Here is an 18,481-nt window from a genome sequence, read left to right as displayed (position 1 = left end):
ATCACAGTAGGCAGAGAGGCAGGCAGAGAGAGAGAGAGAGGAGGAAGCAGGCTCCCTGCTGAGCAGAGAGCCCGATGCGGGACTCTATCCCAGGACCCTGAGATCATGACCTGAGCCGAAGGCAGCGGCTTAACCCACTGAGCCACCCAGGCGCCCCAATCTCCATCTCTTAAGAGGCAGTTTTGACCTTTAATTTTCTCCATTGTTGGATTGTTTTCTATTTTATTTATCTGTTCATTTTCATTATTAGGGCTTTTTGGATTTCTAATTTAATTCCATCATAGTACAAGAGCATGTACTGTATGGCTTCAGTTCTTTTCAACTTACTGAGACTTATTTTATGACCAGGACATAGTCTGTCTTGGTCACTGTTCAAGTGCATTTGAAAAGAATGCGTATTGTACAGTTGTTAGGTGTCTGTAAATATCAGTTTTGTTACTCTCAAGGTGGTTGATAAGTGTCCTTCAGATTTTGCCTACTTATCCTTTGTCTGATTCTCTCGGTTACTGAAAATGAGGTGTGGAGTTCTCTACTGGGACCGTGGATTTATGTTGCTCCCTTGAATTTTATCAGGTTTCTGCTTTGTTGATTTAGAAGCTGTTATTAAGCATGTGCACATTTTATAATTTTTATGACTGGCGTATTGACCTTTTGTATTGTTTTTAGATGTCCTTTATCACTAGAAATGCTTTTTGTCTTGGGGGGTCCCTTTTGTCCCATGTGAGATCATTGCTGTAGTGTTATGTTTTCATGGTGTGGCATTTTTCTTGAATCCTTTTCCTTTTGACCCATTTGTGTTTGTTTAAACTGAAGATCTAGACAGCATATAGTATTCGCTTTTTCATCAAATTGGCTTTATAATTGTATTGGACTTTTTGTTTCCTTTTTTAAAAGGTATAGTTCATGTAACAAATTTCACATACCATTAAATCCATCCTTTTAAAGTCCACAATTCAGTGGGTTTTAGTACATTCACAAGCTTGTGCAGCCATTTCCACTGTCCAGTTCCAGAACATTTCCATTGCCCACAGAAGCAGCACACGGTACCATTCATCAGCAGCCACTCCCAGCTACCCCCCCCCCCCCACATCCTCTGGCAACCACTAATTTACTTTCTGTCTCTGTGGTTTTGCCTATTCTGGACATTTCTTATAAATGGAAGCACACAGTATAGTGTGTAGCCTTTTCTGTCTGGCTTCACTGAGCCTGTTTCAAAGATTCATTTTGTTGAGCTGTGTGTTCATATTCATTTTTATGGCCAAAATACTCTTCCTCTGTATGGATCTCCCAGATTTTGTGTGCCCACTTGTCAGCTGATGGGTACTTTCTGCGCTCTGAGTCCCTCAGGCTGGGGAGTGCCCTAGGACACAGCAGCAGCTCACAGATCCCACTGACCATGGCTCTGTGTTTCCGGGTTGGACTCCCATCTAGTTTCGCCTGCTCTTTTGTTCACTCTTCTGTATCTTCTAAGACATTTGTAAAACATTTTGTCCAGATTTAAGAACTGTTGTCTGTGGAAGGGCTCTTCCGACCAGGGCTGCTTTGCTGTCACCTGAACCCAGAGCGGTCCCTCCCTTTACCTGCGGTGTTTGTTGCGGTGGCAGCGGGCCGGGTTGCCCTCCTTCTCCTTTGGGCCGGTATGAGTCCTGACTGGAGGAAGCCCCCAGCGTGGCACTCAGCCTTGGCTTCTCGGTCTCCCCGGCCCTGCTCCTGATGTAGGCCTGCACGAGGAAGTGGACTACTCCGAGAAGCTGAAGTTCAGTGATGACGAAGAGGAGGAGGACGTTGGGAAGGACGGCAGGCCCAAGTGGTAAGGACCCCCCCGTCGCTGCTCCTAGTGCCGCTCCCGGGGCTGGACCAGCGCGAGTGTGCGTGTGTCACTGCTTATCGGTGCAGCCGTGGGCTGGTCATCCTGCCGAGTACATTTCCTGGTCACGGGCAGCCTCATACGGGCTGATACCGTTTCTCTTCTGTGGATGGGACAGCCGTGTGGGCCTGGAGCCGGGGTGTGCATCCCGGCACGGTTGGCTGGCTGAGCGCTCGGGGTGTTAACCACTGTGCCGGTGTTTTCCCGAGTGAGTGTGTACACCACTTGCTCCGCAGATGACCTATGGATATGGGGCCCAGAAAGGTCTCTCTGCCAGGCAAGTTTGGGAAACCAACGGGCTTCACCTAACTCCTTTACTCCATTGTTGCCCAGAGCCTCTGACTGGCGTGCTAGAGCGTGTCAGGGATCTTTGGGGAGGTGGGACGAGCACCAAGTGGGGCACGCCACCTTTCCTGAGCTTAGTGACCATTTCATTCCGTTTCTCTTTTTTGAATCATTTCATTGGACTCATTTTACCTGTAATGTCCTTTGGAAAATACTTCATTGCACTTTGGTCCCTCTAGTTTTTGTCATAATACCAATAGATTGATTGGCAACTACTTTTATTTTTAAAGTAAATTCCATCCCCAATGTGGGACTCAAACTCATGACCCTGGGATCAAGAGTCTCATGCTCTACCAACTAAGACAGCCAGACTCTTTGGCTAGTACCTTTTTTTTTTTTTGAAAGAGTTTATTTGAGAGAGGAGGAGAGAGAGCACAAGCAGGAGAGGGGCCGAGGGAGAAGGAGAAGCAGACTCTTGGCTGAGCAGGGAGCCTGACTCAGGGCTCGATCCCAGGACACTGGGATCATGACCTGAGCTGAAGGCAGATGTTTAACAGACCCTTGTATCCCGGCTAGTACTTTTTAAATAGTACCTATGGCTGCTTTAATTTGCTTTTTAATTCAATTTAATTTAATTTTTGATACCAGCAATTATGAGTGTTTTCCTTTGTGTGGGATTGCTTATTTCCTTTGTACATATATTTACTAGACTTACTGTATCTCCTTTAAAATGTGATTAGTGTTTTATATTGTTTTGCTATTAATGCTTTGATGTTTTTCTTTTTGTCAGTTTTATTGTCAATAACTGAATGTTTACATAGTTGAGTCTGCAAGTCTTTTTCTTTGTTATTCCATGTTACTTACTTAAAAGTCCTTCTAGAGGGAGTGGGTAAGGATCTTCTGCCACTTTTTCTCTGATACACAAAAAATAACTAATTGAGGCTTCTTTAACTTATTTTAATGCTGCTTGATTTTAACTGAAGCTTTGAATGCACTTGGGAAATCTCTATGGGTCAGTTCTTGGAACACTAAACCCAGAAGGAATTTTGAGCAAGAACTTAAATTAAAGGCAAAACCATACAATTTTACAGACTTACGGAGCCATCGGACACTGCTCCTCGTCTCTTTCAGCTGACGTGAATGGAATATTCAACTGAAAGAGTTAAGCGTGGGTTTGGACCCAGCTTCACTGCTGGCTGTGACCAAGGACATCTCAAACTGAGAGTCCCCAAACCATCCCCTCCCTGACTCTGCACTCTTTTCGGTGTTTCCTGAGTTGGTTGTGAGTCTCCTCCTCCACGCTCCCCGGTCTTCCTTAACTCTTCCTCGTTTCCCCATCCGTGATGGGTTCCTGACACTTCCCTGGACTCCATCCCTCCTCTTCATTGTCTCTGCGACCCTGGGAGCACATCCTTTCTTCTCCCACCCTTTCAGAGGTTAGCCAGCTCAGCTCCTTCCTCCGTTCTGTGCCTTGTCATCTTTCCTGGTGCGTCCGGAGCCTTGTGTGGTCTCAGCGCCTCTCAAAGTGACGTCGGGAGTCCTAGCAGTTGCTGGCCCGCTGTGATCTAAGGCAGCTTCCTGGCCTCATCCTCCCGCTGCCCTCCCATGCCCGTGCGCACGGACACGCGAGGACACACACATACTAGCCACACCTGACCTGACCCGCTGCTTTTCGCTGAACTCCTTGACATATGCCGGGCGCTGCTTTCGCACGAAAGCAGTGCTTGGTAAATGCCCGCATTTTTTTATCCTGGTGCCTTTGTTTCCCTGCAGCATGTAAAGGTGGGCACTGTGCAGACCTCCACTCCCCCCGGCCTCCGTTCAGAACCCCTCTTCTGCTCCATGCCGTGTCTGCTCTGCTTCCTCCTCTTGCTCTGTCATGGCATCGTCCAGGGAGATCTCGTTTGCTGTTCTGAGGAAAATTGATTGAGCTCCTCCTTTATGCAAAGCATAGGGAAGGAGCCATAGTCTAAGAGGAAGGACCTTCCTCTGGGATCTCAGGTTCAAATCTGGTCGCTCTTCCTGGGAAGACAGCTCCCCAGCGTCTCGAGACTCTGTTACCCATTCTTTAAAATGGGGGAGAAAGGACTTAATTTCCTGTAAACCAGGTAATGGATGTGGACGTTTTTTGGTGTCAGAGTGACTTGGTAAATGTTGGTGCTGGGTTTTGGTGTTGCGGGCGTGTCCTCTCACCCACGCAGGCTAGGTCTGTTCCAGGGAACGACACTGGTGTGTGGACAGCTGGCCTGGGGATTCTTGAGGCCCTCTGACGGGTAAGACCACAGCGCACTTGGGCTGACTGGGAAAACTCACACTCACTGCGGTCTGTCCCAGGAGCAGTTGGGACCCCAGACGGCAGCGGCAGTTGTCCATGAGCTCCGCGGACAGTGCTGATGCCAAGCGTCCCCAGGAGGAAGGAAAAGACTGGGGTGAAGCAGTGACCCGTGTCGTCCGGAAAGTGCCAGAACCTCAGCCAACTTCTAGGAAACTTCACAGCTGGGCATCCGGCCCTGACTACCAGGTACCGTGGTCACTGGAGGGGTTCTGTGCCTGTGGCTAGCTCGGGAGACACGTGTGCTCGCGTGCACTGGCTCTCCTCAGACTCCTCTCACCGAGCTCCAGGACCGCAGCACAACGGGTGTCTGCTTGTCCGCCCTCTACAATTGCACTTCACGGAGTTCGTGGTTTCTGAGAAGTCCTAGGTGGACATTTCTCTCTCTTGATTTTTCATGTACAAAGTTTAGTTTTAAAAATTTGAAACAGTCACAAACTTACCAAAAAGTTGGAAGCACAACACAAAGAATATTTTTCTCTGAACCATTTTTAGAGTAAGTTGCCACCCTGGTCAGGCCCTGTGCCCTCAAAACACTTTGGTATTTATTTTCTGCCTCGTAGGTAACCACGGTTAAAACCAGGAAATCAGCATTGGTGCCTCACCAGCATCCGATTCTCAGCCCCATCCAGCCTGTTCTGTTTGCTCTGTCAGTGTCCTTGCTGCAGAAGAGTCCCCTTCCGGGTCATGGGCTGCCTCCGGTCTGGAGGAGCCCTCTGCCTCCCTCACGCTCATGGCTCTGACCCTTACCGAGATTGCAAGTCATTTATTTTGTGGAATTCACCTCCAGTTTTCAAGATTTCCATTTTTGGCTAGAACATCTCAGAGATGACACTGACTCTTCTTGTATCGCCCCATGTGACTGATCCCACTCTGTCCACACTCTGACGGCCACCACTCTGATTGCTCTCTTTTTTTCTTTTAAAGATTTGATTTATTTATTTGACGGACAGAGATCACAAGCAGGCAGAGAGGCAGCAGAGAGAGAGGAAGGGAAGCAGGCCCCTGCTGAGCAGAGAGCCCGATGCGGGGCTCGATCCCAGGACCCTGGGATCATGACCCGAGCTGAAAGCAGAGCTTTAACCCACTGAGCCACCCAGGCGCCCCTTAACTAAGGTTTTAATGCTCACCAAATTTCACACCATGGAGTTTCTCTCATCCACATTTGTAACTGATAAGAAATTTGTGGGGAGCTACTTTGAAAATATAACTATTCTGTTTCTCATTAAACTTCCGGTTTCCTTATTCATATCAGTGGGTTATAGTTTGTTCTTCTCCTTGTTCTGAAGCTCCGGCTATCTTTGATTTGGTTGTCAGGAGCCTCTTCAGGCTGGTGTCTGTCCTTATGTGTCCCATCCATTATTAAGCAGTTTCTTTGCTTTCTGATAGGAGAAGCTTTTTTCTTTTCTCTTTTTCTTTTTCTTTCAATCGTCTTTTTCCCCCAGGTAAGCTCTACACCCAACATGGGTCTTGAACTCACAACCCTGAGATTAAGAGTTGCATGGTTGGTCTACCAGGCAGACACCCCAGGATAGCTTTTCTAAGGTCATTTTGTGCTTACCTTGTCTTGCTCTGGAATCAGCCCTTAAGATACTTAGAAACCAATATATGGTATCAGGAATGCTCCCTCCTCCTGGGCCTGCTTGGCGGACAGGGTGGGGACAGGTGTGTGTGTATACACAGATGCGTGTGTACACACAGACGCATGTTTGTGTTTTCATTATTCGTGTATCTGTGTAGAGAGCCGTGACTTCACAGTGTTAGCTCTGGTTCCACACAACCCAGCTTGGTTCTTTCCCACCGTGTACCTGTAACTCCTCTTGCCAGCAGTGAGCTATCTGCTCCCGTCGTCCCCAGTGTGCTCGCTGCCGTGACCAGTCCCCGTGTGAGCGGTCTCCCGTGTCCGCCCCTCCCTCTCTCCCCTGCACCCATGCCCTCCTTGTCCTCTCAGCTGTCAGGGCCCCATCCCCCGCCCCACATGGATGCCCTGAATCTTCCTGCTGGGCCACCTCTCCTTGGGAATGGCCTCCTCACCCAGCTTGGTTGGGCTCTAACTCCCCACCAGCCGCACCTCCACATGGATACCATCGTCCTCCTGCCTGGGCTCTGACCGCCTGCTCTGAGCCACCAGGACTGTCTGGCGCCACATGCCTGCCTTGCTGGGCCATGCTTCAGGACTAAGGGATTGATTGTCCAGGAGGCACAGAGTAGTTAGGTCTGAGAAAGGCATTAATTGAGATACATTTGGGAAAATAATGCCAACAATAATGAAATTGCCATTTTTAAGGCACTTCAGCACTTAAGGAACTCTGGTTCCACATCATATAAAATGAAAATGCTTTTATCTTTAGTCTTTTGTGTCAAGTACCTGTTGTGTGCCAGGCACTGTGCCTAGGGTTAGGGAACCACAAAAGTGAAACAGAATTGACACAGAGCTGTTCTTAGAAGTTACTGTGCAGTTAATCCAGATTTCATTCCTATCTGGGGGTTACTCAGTATTCCAAGAAGGTTTCACTTTGATCTGCTCATAAACAACAACGTGAGTTAACTGAGTCAACAAAGAAAAAAAGATCTCTATAATTTCATGCATTCAGGCTTCTGAAAAGGTCAGACGCTTTGCAGAGCATGAGGTCTGTGAAACGGCAGCTACTGTTAGGGCGCTCCGGGTATCTTGTGGAGTTCCACACGTGCCCTTTCATTTCTGGGAGCCCTGGGGTATGAGGTAAATGACGATGTAGGCCCTGGGGTGCCTACAGAGCGTTCAGAGCACGGGGGCAGGCCTGATCCTGGGCACCATGAAAGGACAGTGCTCTCTTGCGCCCCAGTCCCATCTTCTGAAAGTGCTTCTCTGCTTCCAGGTTCCAAGTTCCTAATCCTCTCTGGTTGTCGTTAATGTCTCTTGATCACGAGTAGTTAACTTTCAGGAGGAAAGTCCTTGACTGCAGTGAATGTGTTGCATGGCACTTTTGTGGAGGGCCCACGAGCACGTGAGGAAAGGCACAGATCTTGTTTGTTGATTTTGGAGGACTGGGGACCCTTGTATGCATCTGCTACGAGCACCTGGCACAGGAGGCTGCTTTGGAGGGTCATTCCCCACTGGAATTCCGGTGACTGGTGCTGAATTACACCTCCCCGACGTCTGCTGCGATGCTCTCTGCCTGCAGCTCCACTCCCTCTCCACTCTCCACGTGGGGACCCCCCTCTCCAGGGCTGGGAGGGCGTCCCACTGGTTGCCCAGTGACTGGAAACCAGTGAGACTCAGAAGCAGATGAAATGGCCCCAAAGAGATGTTTTTATATGAAGAGTCACTTTGAAACCGTATGTGTGACGGTGAATTTTTAATTTCTTGTGCCTCTTTACACCGGAGGTTTCTATATTTTCATGGGAGAAAGAGGAGAGCCGTTTTGCAACTGAGATGATGAATGTGAGGGTGTCTGCTCCTTTCCACTAGCACACGTTCTCGTGTGCGCATTAGCTGTGGTGAGAGCATCCAGTGCTGTTCCCCGTGTCAGTCACGGTGCAGAGCACTCTGCACGGCCTTCATTGCGCGTGCACTGTCCCTTGGGCCTTCTTTGTGCCCGGCTTACACAGGGGGAGCTAGGGTAGGGGACACTGGCACTTGCCCAGACTTCACTGCAGATTAGTAAAGGGCCAAGCAGGATTGAAACCCAGGTTCAGTCGGCACATGACTACTGCTGCCTCTTAAAGGTGCTCAGGGGTCTTGGGAAGGAGAGTTGATCGCATGGTGGGGTGGCCTGTCTCCTGGGCTCGGGCCCGTTGTTTCATCCAACTTCATTCTCTGGGCAGAAGTCCTCACTGGGCAGCATGTTCCGACAACAGTCTCTTGAGGACAAAGAGGACAAGCCAGCCCCACGGCAGAAGTTTGTGCAGTCAGAGATGTCCGAGGCTGTGGAGCGAGCCCGAAAGCGCCGGGAGGAAGAGGAGCGCCGAGCCCGGGAAGAGAGGCTGGCTGCCTGTGCCGCCAAGCTTAAGCAGCTGGATCAGAAGTGCAAGCAGGCTCAGAAGGCGGGCGAGGCCCAGAAGCAGGCAGAGAAGGAGGTGCCCCGATCTCCAGGCACTGAGAAGCCGCCCCCACAGGAGAATGGCCCTGCTGTGCGCAAAGGTAGGTGCTGGGCCTGGTCCTGTGAACCGGCCACCCTGGGCTGTTGGCCATGCTCTGTTTGCTTCTTCCCAACTTCCCGGTGCAGCTGGCTGCGCCCGCGAGGGGATGCAGGAAGCACGGTCGTTGAGTTCTGGCCTGAGTTCACATCCTGTTGTAGCCACACTTCGCCTCCCTGGTGCTTGTTTCCTTGTCTGTAAGACGGGATGGAGTAGTGTGTTCCTGCCCGCAGGCTGGGGCACGGCAGAGCACGTACAGAGAGCGCTGGGCGCAGCTTCCAGATACGGAAAGCGTGCGTGTTACCCACTTTGTCCTCATCGTCTTCGTCGCTCTTCTCGTTCCTGCCCCGCCCAGCCAAAGATGCAGGCTCTAGCACAGGGTCCTTAGCCAAAGATGCAGGCTCTAGCACAGGGTCCTTAGCCAAAGATGCAGGCTCTAGCACAGGGTCTTTTTAGCTCATTTAAGAAAATCACAAAGAACATACCTTTGTGGCATTGAGAGAAGTCCGCCTGCTCTGCTCGTTCAATTGCGTTCTTCCTGGCATTAATTGTGCAGGGAGTGGATCACGTGGCTCCGTAAGGGACGTTGAACTGCGCTGAGTGGCGGAGAGGGGCTCCTGCAGCGGTTTGAAAGAATACGGCCAGCTTTGTTCTTTGTGATTTCTTTCTTTCTTTCTTTCTTTCTTTCTTTTTTTTAAGATTTTATTTGTGGGAGAGGGGGAGAGAGAGAATGAGCGGGGAGAGAGGGAGACAGAGAAGCAGGCTTCCCGCTGAGCAGGGAGCTCGATGTGGGGCTCGATCCTGGGATTCTGGAATCATGACCTGAGGTGAACGCAGACACTTAACTGACAGTGCCACCCAGGCACCCTTCTTTGTGATATCCTTAAATGAACTAAAAGCCACTCTTTTTAGGAGAGAAGAGCCTGATGCTGGGTTCAGTCCCTGAAGGCTGCTCATGTGGGTCCTGTGGCCGGCGAGCTCTGAGAAACCCACAACTGTTCTGTCCGTTTACTTGCCCGGAAGTCTGGGTGTAGCCTGTGCCCAGTCCCAGTACTCACTGAGCTGGAGAGTCTGGGAAGCCGGTGCTTTGGTGTGAGCACCGCTCCGTTGAGACAGGTCCTCGGGCGGACCTGGGTGCTGCGTGTGCCCCTGCCCTGTGCTTCTGTGGCCTTCCTCTGGGACATACCGCCAGGTCTCTGGGGTTTGCGTGGGGTTTGATTGTCCCCTGCAACAGAATTAAGAATGCAGGCATTAATTATACTTTAATAAAGCTGAGGGACCCCCCCCCCCAGTGCAAAGCTAGAAAACTGGAATGGGGCCAAGAAAGAGGGACTGTTCTCTGCCTTCGCGGGGAGGAGGCGGGCAGGGAGAGGCGCCGTGACTTTGGGGTTGACGCCCGCTCCTTGGATGATGGCTGTGGGCTGTCCCGAGCTGGTGGCTGCTGTCCGCTTCGCTGGAGTCTTTTTCAGTAAAACCTCTCTTGCCTGGAACCCAACCCCAGCCTCACCGCACACTGTGTGACCCTGGCAGGTCACCGGACCTCTTGGCCCTTCGCTTTCTCGCCTCCAGAGGGATGGCGTCGCGGGGCGTCGGTGAACTCACACGTGCAGGGCAGGTGTTAGCACGGGCCGGGGCTCGGGATTGGGGACCGGCCAGCCGTGGAAAGTCTGTGCCAGCAAGAACGAGAGTTTGCCATAAATGTTTGGCCAGCCCAGCTTTTTGTGAGCTCACTGCAGACATTTTTCTCATTATTTGTCCTCTAGGCTCTCCTGAGTTCTCTGCCCAGGGAGCCCCCAGCACGTTTTCAGAAGAAGCCCCCACGGCATCTCCAGCCGTGGCCCAGAGCGGCGGCAGTGAGGAGGGGGCCAGGGAGGCCGGCTCCCCCGCGCAGGAGTTCAGCAAGTACCAGAAGTCACTTCCTCCCAGATTCCAGCGCCAGCAGCAGCAGGTAAACAGGTCTGACAGCTCAGCGGATGTCCCCTCCCCCTTAGGGGAAAACAGCTGGCAGGAATCTGCCCTCGAATACCCCCATCATTGGCAGGGGGGCAGGGGTTGCGCCTGAAAACTTAGAGCCTTAGGAGAGTGGCCCTGGACAATTTTCATTTTTCCAAGTGATTTCTCCTATGAAGGAATAGAACTGCTGCAGGTAGCGGCCGGCCATGTTGTCCGATGTTGGCAAGGAAGCGGTGGTGGTGTTGGCGCTCACCCAAGCAGTGCGCTGTGGCTTCTCCTTAGACCAGTGGTGTCCACCCTAGCACCCTCCCAGGGAGAGAGGAGGCCCAGGAGGGCTTGCAAAGCTGTTGGAGAGGTGTGCTAGCTTTGGGCTGAGGATGTAGGTTTGTAGGTGTTGAGTTGAATGGATTCTGATCCTGATTGTGCAGCTTCTCTAGTCGGGCGTGGCCTTGGGGCCCGGAGGAATGAACTCCTGCCTCCGCTTGGCAGCCGGGCCCTCAGGGCACCTGTGGACTGGCTTATCCGTGCCATCAGTATCCCCTGTATTAGTCCCTACACCTCAAAAGGGACCTTGTCTGCCCTGGGGAGGATGACGTGGGTCATTGTTGTCATCACACCAACTCTGGTGGCCCCGCTGGAGCACTCGCTCACACTCTGTCTTCAAGGAGGACGCGTGGAGGCACAGGTTCTGCTGACGAGCGGCGCGCTTAGTGGGAGACAGGTGGCATGTGGACATCACGTCGCCCGGCACCCAGATGTGGTGTCCGTCGTGGTTAGACATCACTGGGTGTGGATCAGAACATGTGTGCCTTGGGGAGACACATCAGGGTCTTCAGCCTTTTCTAGAATCTCTTTTAGTTGCTTTTAAAGCCTTTGCCTCAGCTCCTCCTTTCCGCGGGTCCTCGTGAGGTGTTTTGGAAGCCCCTCAGCTCCTGAGCTGCAAACAGCAAGTCACATCCCTGGTGCTGTGGCAGTGCAACAGTGTGAGCCAGCGCTGTGCGGTGATTCGCAGGCTCGGCGGGGAGTTAACAGACCAGGAGGATCTCCGAGGTAGCTGCAGCCAGACACAGCCGTGAGAGTAACGCTGTGGGGCGGGGGCAGGGGCAGAGACCGCTGAGTCCTTCCTCCAGAATAGAAGGGAGTCCGAACACACCAGGGCAGCTGAAGGAGCCGGCCAGACAGACCGTCTGGTCAGGTTCCCCGAGGGCCTGGGGGCCGGACAGGGGAGCTCTGCCTGGAGGCTGGCAGCCTGGAACCCTGTTGGTGGGTGCTGGTTGGGGGTCGCAGAGCTGTCTGGCGCGCCTGGCCCGGGCCTTCCTGTTTGTAGAAGGGAAGGGCGCAGCCGGTCAGCTCTTCTCCTTGTCTGCCTCTGCTCCTGACTCCTGCTGGAAGGCTGGTTTGGGGTGTGCTTGTGAGGGCGGCCCCGGGGTCAGTGATGCAAGGGGCGCAGGGCTGGAACTGAACCCTCACAGGGTCTCGGACCTTGACTAGAATGTTCTGCTGATACTCATCTGTTTGTGCAGCGACTTTTCTGTGTGCCGTGACTGGTGCTCGGAGGCAAGGGTGCCACTGCTGTGAGGGGAGACGGGTGATGTGAAGCCCTCACCTGCCGTCAGGGCATCAAGGGCGGTCCCAGGGCCGCAGGGCAGAGGCTGGCCGCCGGGGCCTGCCATGGACTGCGGTGGGGCTGCCCAGAGCAAGGGCAAACCTCTCAGTGCCAACCTGAAGGAAGAACAGGGCTGAGCCAGGATGGTGGAGACAGGAGCCTTCTAGGTGGAGGGCCCCATGGGGCATGGTGGGATTCGGGCTGCTCCGCCGAGAGCCGTGCGGAGCCGTCAGAGACTCCTCGAGCCTGGGCTTGGTGTGACTCGGTGGGGGGAGGGGGTGTGTGAGTGTATGTGTGTCATATGTACGTACACACGCAGGTGCAGGCTCTGCCCCGGCACATGTCTGACCTGGTCTTTCTTCCCGGTCAGGAGCAGCTGTACAAGATGCAGCACTGGCAGCCAGTGTACCCGCCGCCATCACACCCACAGCGCACCTTCTACCCCCACCATCCCCAGATGCTGGGCTTCGATCCCCGGTGGATGATGATGCCTTCCTACATGGACCCACGAATCCCGCCCACTCGCGCCCCCGTGGATTTCTACCCGTCTGCCCTCCACCCCTCGGGTAAGCAGCTCCAGGGGGCCACGGGGGGAGAGGCGTTCCTTCAGGAGGTAGACCCCCCCTGGACTCCAGTCTGGCCTCTCCTGCAGCTCACGGACCCGACTGAGCTGTGGCTTTCTGTTGTTGGCATACGGTCATGGTACCAGTCACATGGAACCCTGGGGAGTGTCCTTCCGGTCACGTGTTATACATCGTTTGAATTAGTTCTGGTGTTCTTGCTGTGTCGTTTAGTCCTGCTCTTTTTTTCTTTTTTAATTGAAGTTTATCTCTTTCCATTTGCCATGTTCTTTGTGCCTTTTTCCTTCCTGTTTGTCCTTGATTTGTCCTTCCCAAGGTTTGCATAATGCCATTTTTAAAAAGCAGCTTTTGGATTTCTTAATTCCTTTATTTTATTTGGCTTGTATTAACATTAATTTCTGTCTTTTCCTCATTAACTCCTTTGAAATTTTTCTGTTCTTTTTAACTAACTATTTATGTTGAATACCGAGGTCATTAATTTCTGATCTTTTGCTATAAGTATTATAAATTCCCACGAATGGAAGTTTTTTTTTTTTTTAATACAGTTTTTTTTTTTTTTTAAGAGATGTTATTTATTTATTTGACAGAGATCACAAGTAGGCAGAGAGGCAGGCAGAGAGAGGGGAGGAAGCAGGCTTCCCGCTGAGCAGAGAGCCCAATGCGGGGCTTGATCCCAGGACCCTGAGATCATGACCTGAGCCGAAGGCAGAGGCTTTAACTCACTGAGCCACCCAGGTGCCCCAGCCATGAATGGAAGTTTTAAGATAACAGCATTTTTATTGTTGTACAGTTTCAAATGTTAGTTTGATTTTGGTTCATCACCCTTTTTTCGTTGATGATTTTTAATGGTACGTTGTAAATTTTCTATTGAGTTTTAAGATTATCCTTGTGGTATTAATTTCTTTTTTTTCTTTTTTTTTTTTAAGATTTTATCTATTTATTTGGCAGAGAGGTAGGCAGAGAGAGAGGGGGAAGCAGGCTTCCTGCTACACAGAGAGCCCAATGCGGAGCTTGATCTGAGGACCCCGAGATCAGGGCCTGAGCCGAAGGCAGAGGCTTTAACCCATGGAGCCACCCAGGCACCTCTTGTGGTGTTAATTTCTAATGTGGTTGCTTTGTGTTTAGGAAATATTATTTGGACGATAGAGAAGAGGGATCAGGAAACCTCCCTATAAATGCCACACAGCCAATATTTTAGGCTTTGAGCACTACTCCATTTTACTGTTTTAAAACAAAAATGACCAGAGATGATAGTAATTGAATGAGCCTGGTCACTTTCCAGTAGAGCTTTATTTTTAACAACAGGTGGCAGGTCAGATTCACTCTAGAGCTTTTGTGCACCAACCAGTTCCTGTCTAGATTGCTTGGCATTTGTTGAGATTTTCTTTGTAGGCTCTTACATGATTTTTTTTTTTTTTTAAACATTCTAGCTTTGCTTGAAAACCATGTTATCCTCCGATTGGACTGGCGCGTTACCTGGAACTTGCTGACTGTGCTGTGTGCACGTACCTGTCCCACCTCGAGCTCTTAGCCCCGCTTGCCCTCTGACCGTGGATCGGTCAGATCCCTGAGCCTGTTGGGTTTTACTTCCGTTGTCCTGGAAGCAGACAGGCATGGAGCGACGTGTCTTGTTCTGTTCTTCCTGTCGTCACGTGGCACCTGCTGTCCCTGGTTGCTTCCTCCCTCGGATGTTCGCTCTGTCGGATATCAATGTCATCATTCCGGTTTTCTTTTCATGAGTGCTTACTTGGTATCTTTTTTCCATCATTTTACTGTCAGCCTCTCTGAGCCCTTTTATCGGGGGAGTTTGTACATAAAAGATGTGTGTGGTTTCACACTCGGAAAAATCTGACTTAAGCGCCAAAGTGCCTCACTTTAGATCTTGGGGATTATTATATTCGGATTTCCTACTTTCTGTGAATCTCGCCTTTCTGTGCTTTTCTTTTTCTTCATATTTTGGAACAAATTTCCCTATTGTTTTGGTGGTTGTACTCTGCGTTCTGTTTCTACTCTGTTAGTGGTCACACGACACTCTCACGCACGCCTCTGACTTGCAGCCGCCGGTCAGCGTCCTTCCTGCTGACCTGAGCTCTCGTGACCTCGTCAGTCTGTCTTCTTGTTCCCTAGGATTTTAGTTCCGTGTGTTTCTGGCCACCACGTTAGTCATTACTGTTTGTGTCGCTTCATGGAATCTGTCCTGGCCGCATTTGCCTGTCCACACACTGGTTTCTTCACTGCCTTCTCTGTCGCATTTTCCTTCCATCGGGGTGTGGCGCTTCTCCACGAAGTATGTTCTCGTGAGTTCTTCGGGAGATTTTTCTGGCAGTAGGTTTTCTTTGCCTGAAAAAGTCTTTATGACACCCTTTCTCTCGCTGGGTGTAAAATTCTAGGTTGGCAGTTGGTTCTTTCAGGACCCGGAATATAGTATTTCCTTTTCTTCTGGCTCCCGATGCTGCTGAGGGTGACTCATGTCTGCGTAACCTGCTCTGTTTGCTCTCTGGCCACGGCTTTTTTTTTTTCCCCTCCAGTTTTATAGTTTTGGGTTTTTTTTTTTTTCGATTTTGTGTATGTATTTATTTGAGCACGCAAGCAAGGGGAGTGGGAGAGAAGCAGGCCCCCACCAAGAAGGGAGCCCACCATGGGGCTCAATCCGAAGACCCTGTGATCACGAGCTGAGCTGAAGGCAGACGCTCAGCTTACGGAGCCCCCCAGGCATCTCCCAGTTTTATACTGTTATTTGATATTTAGCAGTTAGTTTTCATCCACGTTAACTGTGGGTTTTTGAAAGTGGCGACAGGTCCATAGTAACTAACATGGAGAGCGCGTCTGGTGACTCTTCGTCCCCCTCACGCTTTCTGGATGTGGTTCGGGGCATTCCTTATTCCTCTGGCCCAGACAGCGTTGTCGAGCCTGGCGTCCGCGTACACATGTGGAGTTCCCATCTCCTTCGTGGCAGATTTCTGGGACTGTTTGAGTGCCAGGGGGCCATGCCTCTTGAAACTCACCTAATGGATGCGATTGTGACTGTTGATGGTATTTTCTCTGGTCACTACATTGCTGGTAGCAGAACACCCCTTCTTTGTGGGAGCCTTTCTGCTGGGCCTCAGCTCACCCTGGTTGCTTTTAAGATCTCCTCTTTCTCTTTATTACTGGAATTTTTTTTCTCAAATTTGTGTTTTTTTTTAAAGATTTACTTGTTTATCTCAGAGTGTGCGTGTGTGAGCGGGGTAAGGGCAGAGGAGCAGAGAGAGATAGAGCGTCCCCAAGCCGACTCCCTAAGCAGATTCCCTGCTGAACATGGAGCCCAGCATGGGGCTGGATCCCAGGACCTTGAGCTCACGAGCTGAACTGAAGTCAGATCAAGTCTATTGTGCGTGTGCATCATAAATTTTTTTAAGTTCTTAATTACTTTGTTATGCTTTTCCTAATTCTTAAAACGTAATTTCTGGTGTTTATTCTGTTAAGTTCTCAGGAAGGCACATAACTCTGACCTGCTGCGGGCTCGTGGCGGGCTGCTTCCCATATATGCTGGTGATTCCGGGTTGTGAGTTCATCTTCAGCAGAGCTTTATTTATTGTGGAAATCTAGTATGTCTCAAGTGGAGAGTCTGTCCCTCCGGGCTGGTTTTCCGCCAGCCTAGTACCACCTATTCCCCTAACTTGGGAAATTTTCTATGCCACTCTGGGCATATAACCCTGAATCCTCCTCCCCAAAGCTATATGAAAGCCGGCATAGCCCCATAGTCCTAGGAGCAAACTGAGTTTTCCCCACTGGCCCAGACTGAGACATAAACCTCCTGTTTTCCGTACTAAGGAGCATACGTTTTAAAATCTACCTTTTGCATTGAGGGCCTCACCCTTTGAGGGTCTTTGTCTTGAGCAGCATCCCAGTTACGGCACTCTGCAAAACCCCATTGCCCCTACCTGCTGGGACTGATGGGTGTTTCCCTGCTCCCGTCCAAGAAGCACCAGCTTGTGACTTTGGCCTGGGGCTGTGGTTTCAGCCCCTTGGGGTTTCCCTTGTTCTTGGGAACCTCTGTGGGGGCCAGGGTGGGGAGAGGTTTGACACACTCTGCATGGGATCTTTGTGGCAGAGAGTGTCTGTGCTAGCGGGGTTTTTCGGGTCGTAAGAGCCACCACATTGCCAAAACCAAGCAAAACCAAGCTGACGTACAGTGTCGACCGCTTTAGTGTGCCTCGCAGTCAGCCCTTAATGAGCGGTCTGTAACTGCCGATTTCCAGAGAGGGTCTCTGCTCCTTGCCCCGCACTAACTTTATATCAGAGTCCTGCATCAGGGCCTTCCACAGCTACCGGAAAGCTTGAAACCCTCTGGCTTAATGTCAAACCGTTTTCCAGCCAGATCATCTCAGTAAAAGGTGGGCATAACATGGAGTGTGGCTGCAGATAAGCGTCGTGAAGAGAATATTTGAGAAATCAGATCTTTTTCTCTCCACAGGCTTAGGCCTGGTGAGACCTTTAATTTCTGCACGGCCACCCCCCCCCCCCCCCCCCCCCCCGGCCCCAACTCGATCCACATGGACAGAGAGGCCTTGGGGCACACACCTTCCCCAGCCAGCATCTGTCTGGGCACGAGATGTTCTCTGTCTCTCTCTCTCTCTCTCTTTTTTTTAAAAATATTTTATTTATTTATTTGTCAGAGAGAGTGAGCACTGGCAGGCAGAGGCAGAGGGAGAAGCAGGCTCCCTGCTGAGCAGAGAGCCCGATGTGGGACTCGATCCCAGGACGCTGGGATCATGACCCGAGCCGAAGGCAGCTGCTTAACCAACTGAGCCACTCAGGCGTCCCTCTCTCTCTTTTATTTTAAAGATTTATTTATTTGAGGCAGCGGCAGGGGCTGGGGGAGAGAGAGAATCTTCAAGCACACTCCCTGCTGAGCTCAGAGCCCACCGTAGGGCTCGATCCCATGATCCTGAGATCATGATCTGACCTGAAACCAAGTCAGACGCTTAACCACCTGAGCCACCCAGGGGCCCCTGTCCTCTGTCTTGTAATCACCTCAGGTCAGTTAATAGTTTGTCATCCTCTGTGTGTCCTCCTGCCCCCATTCACTGTACAAAAATGTGGAGAGCTGCGGTCAGTCTCAGGGCCAGAAGTAGAAGGAACTGGGGTGCTTGTCTGGCACATCTGGCGGGGCATCTGACTCTTAATTCTGGCGTTGTGGGTTTAGCCCCATGTAGGGTGTAGAGAGGACTTAAAAATAAAGTCTTAGGGCCTGGATGGCTCAGTGGGTTAAGCCTCTGCCTTCAGCTCGTCATGATCTCGGGGTCCTGGGATCGAGTCCCGCATTGGGCTCTCTGCTCGACAGAGAGCCTGCTTCCTCCTCTCTCTCTGCCTGCCTCTCTGCCTACTTGTGATCTCAGTCTGTCAAATAAGTTAATTAAATTAAATCATAAAAAAAAAAAGGACCTGAAACCAAAATCCCCTCCCAAGTCTTCTGGCTCAGGTTTTGGAGCAGGCAGAGCCCAGGTCTCCGTCCTTGTAAGCCTCTCCGGCACACAGCTCTGTTTCCTCCATGTGTGCAGGAGACCTTGGCGTCTGCTTGTAGGCAGACCCTCGTGGCTGACCCATTGGCCTTCTGCTGACAGGACCAGCTCTCCACTGAACTATTTCTGGTTTCCCTCTGCCAGTTTGATGCCAGTTGATTCTCCACACGGGGTTCTGGACCTGGGAGCGTAGGCTGGACGCCACGGGCCCCCGACAGCTCTTTGGGACACTTA

At 51.1% G+C, this 18,481-nt stretch overlaps 1 protein-coding gene across 9 annotated transcripts in view; it reads left to right on the top strand.

Annotated features, from left to right (window-relative positions):
• Window positions 1-18,481, top strand: part of PRRC2B (proline rich coiled-coil 2B) — a 59,766-nt gene that overhangs the window by 18,522 nt on the left and 22,763 nt on the right. For 8 of the 9 annotated variants that reach the window (XM_059410507.1, XM_059410505.1, XM_059410504.1 and 5 more), the window contains exons 9-13: window positions 1,720-1,810; window positions 4,487-4,673; window positions 8,292-8,607; window positions 10,367-10,551; window positions 12,533-12,728. In XM_059410507.1, coding sequence (XP_059266490.1) covers window positions 1,720-1,810; window positions 4,487-4,673; window positions 8,292-8,607; window positions 10,367-10,551; window positions 12,533-12,728 — 975 coding nt within the window. The remainder of the gene's footprint in view (window positions 1-1,719; window positions 1,811-4,486; window positions 4,674-8,291; window positions 8,608-10,366; window positions 10,552-12,532; window positions 12,729-18,481) is intronic. The other variant, XM_059410506.1, reaches the window with a different exon arrangement.

Source organism: Mustela nigripes, chromosome 9, assembly GCF_022355385.1.
Source record: "Mustela nigripes isolate SB6536 chromosome 9, MUSNIG.SB6536, whole genome shotgun sequence".
NCBI lineage: Eukaryota > Metazoa > Chordata > Mammalia > Carnivora > Mustelidae > Mustela > Mustela nigripes.
Note: the sequence above shows the minus strand (reverse complement) of the source record. Positions and strands in the feature narration are given on the sequence as shown.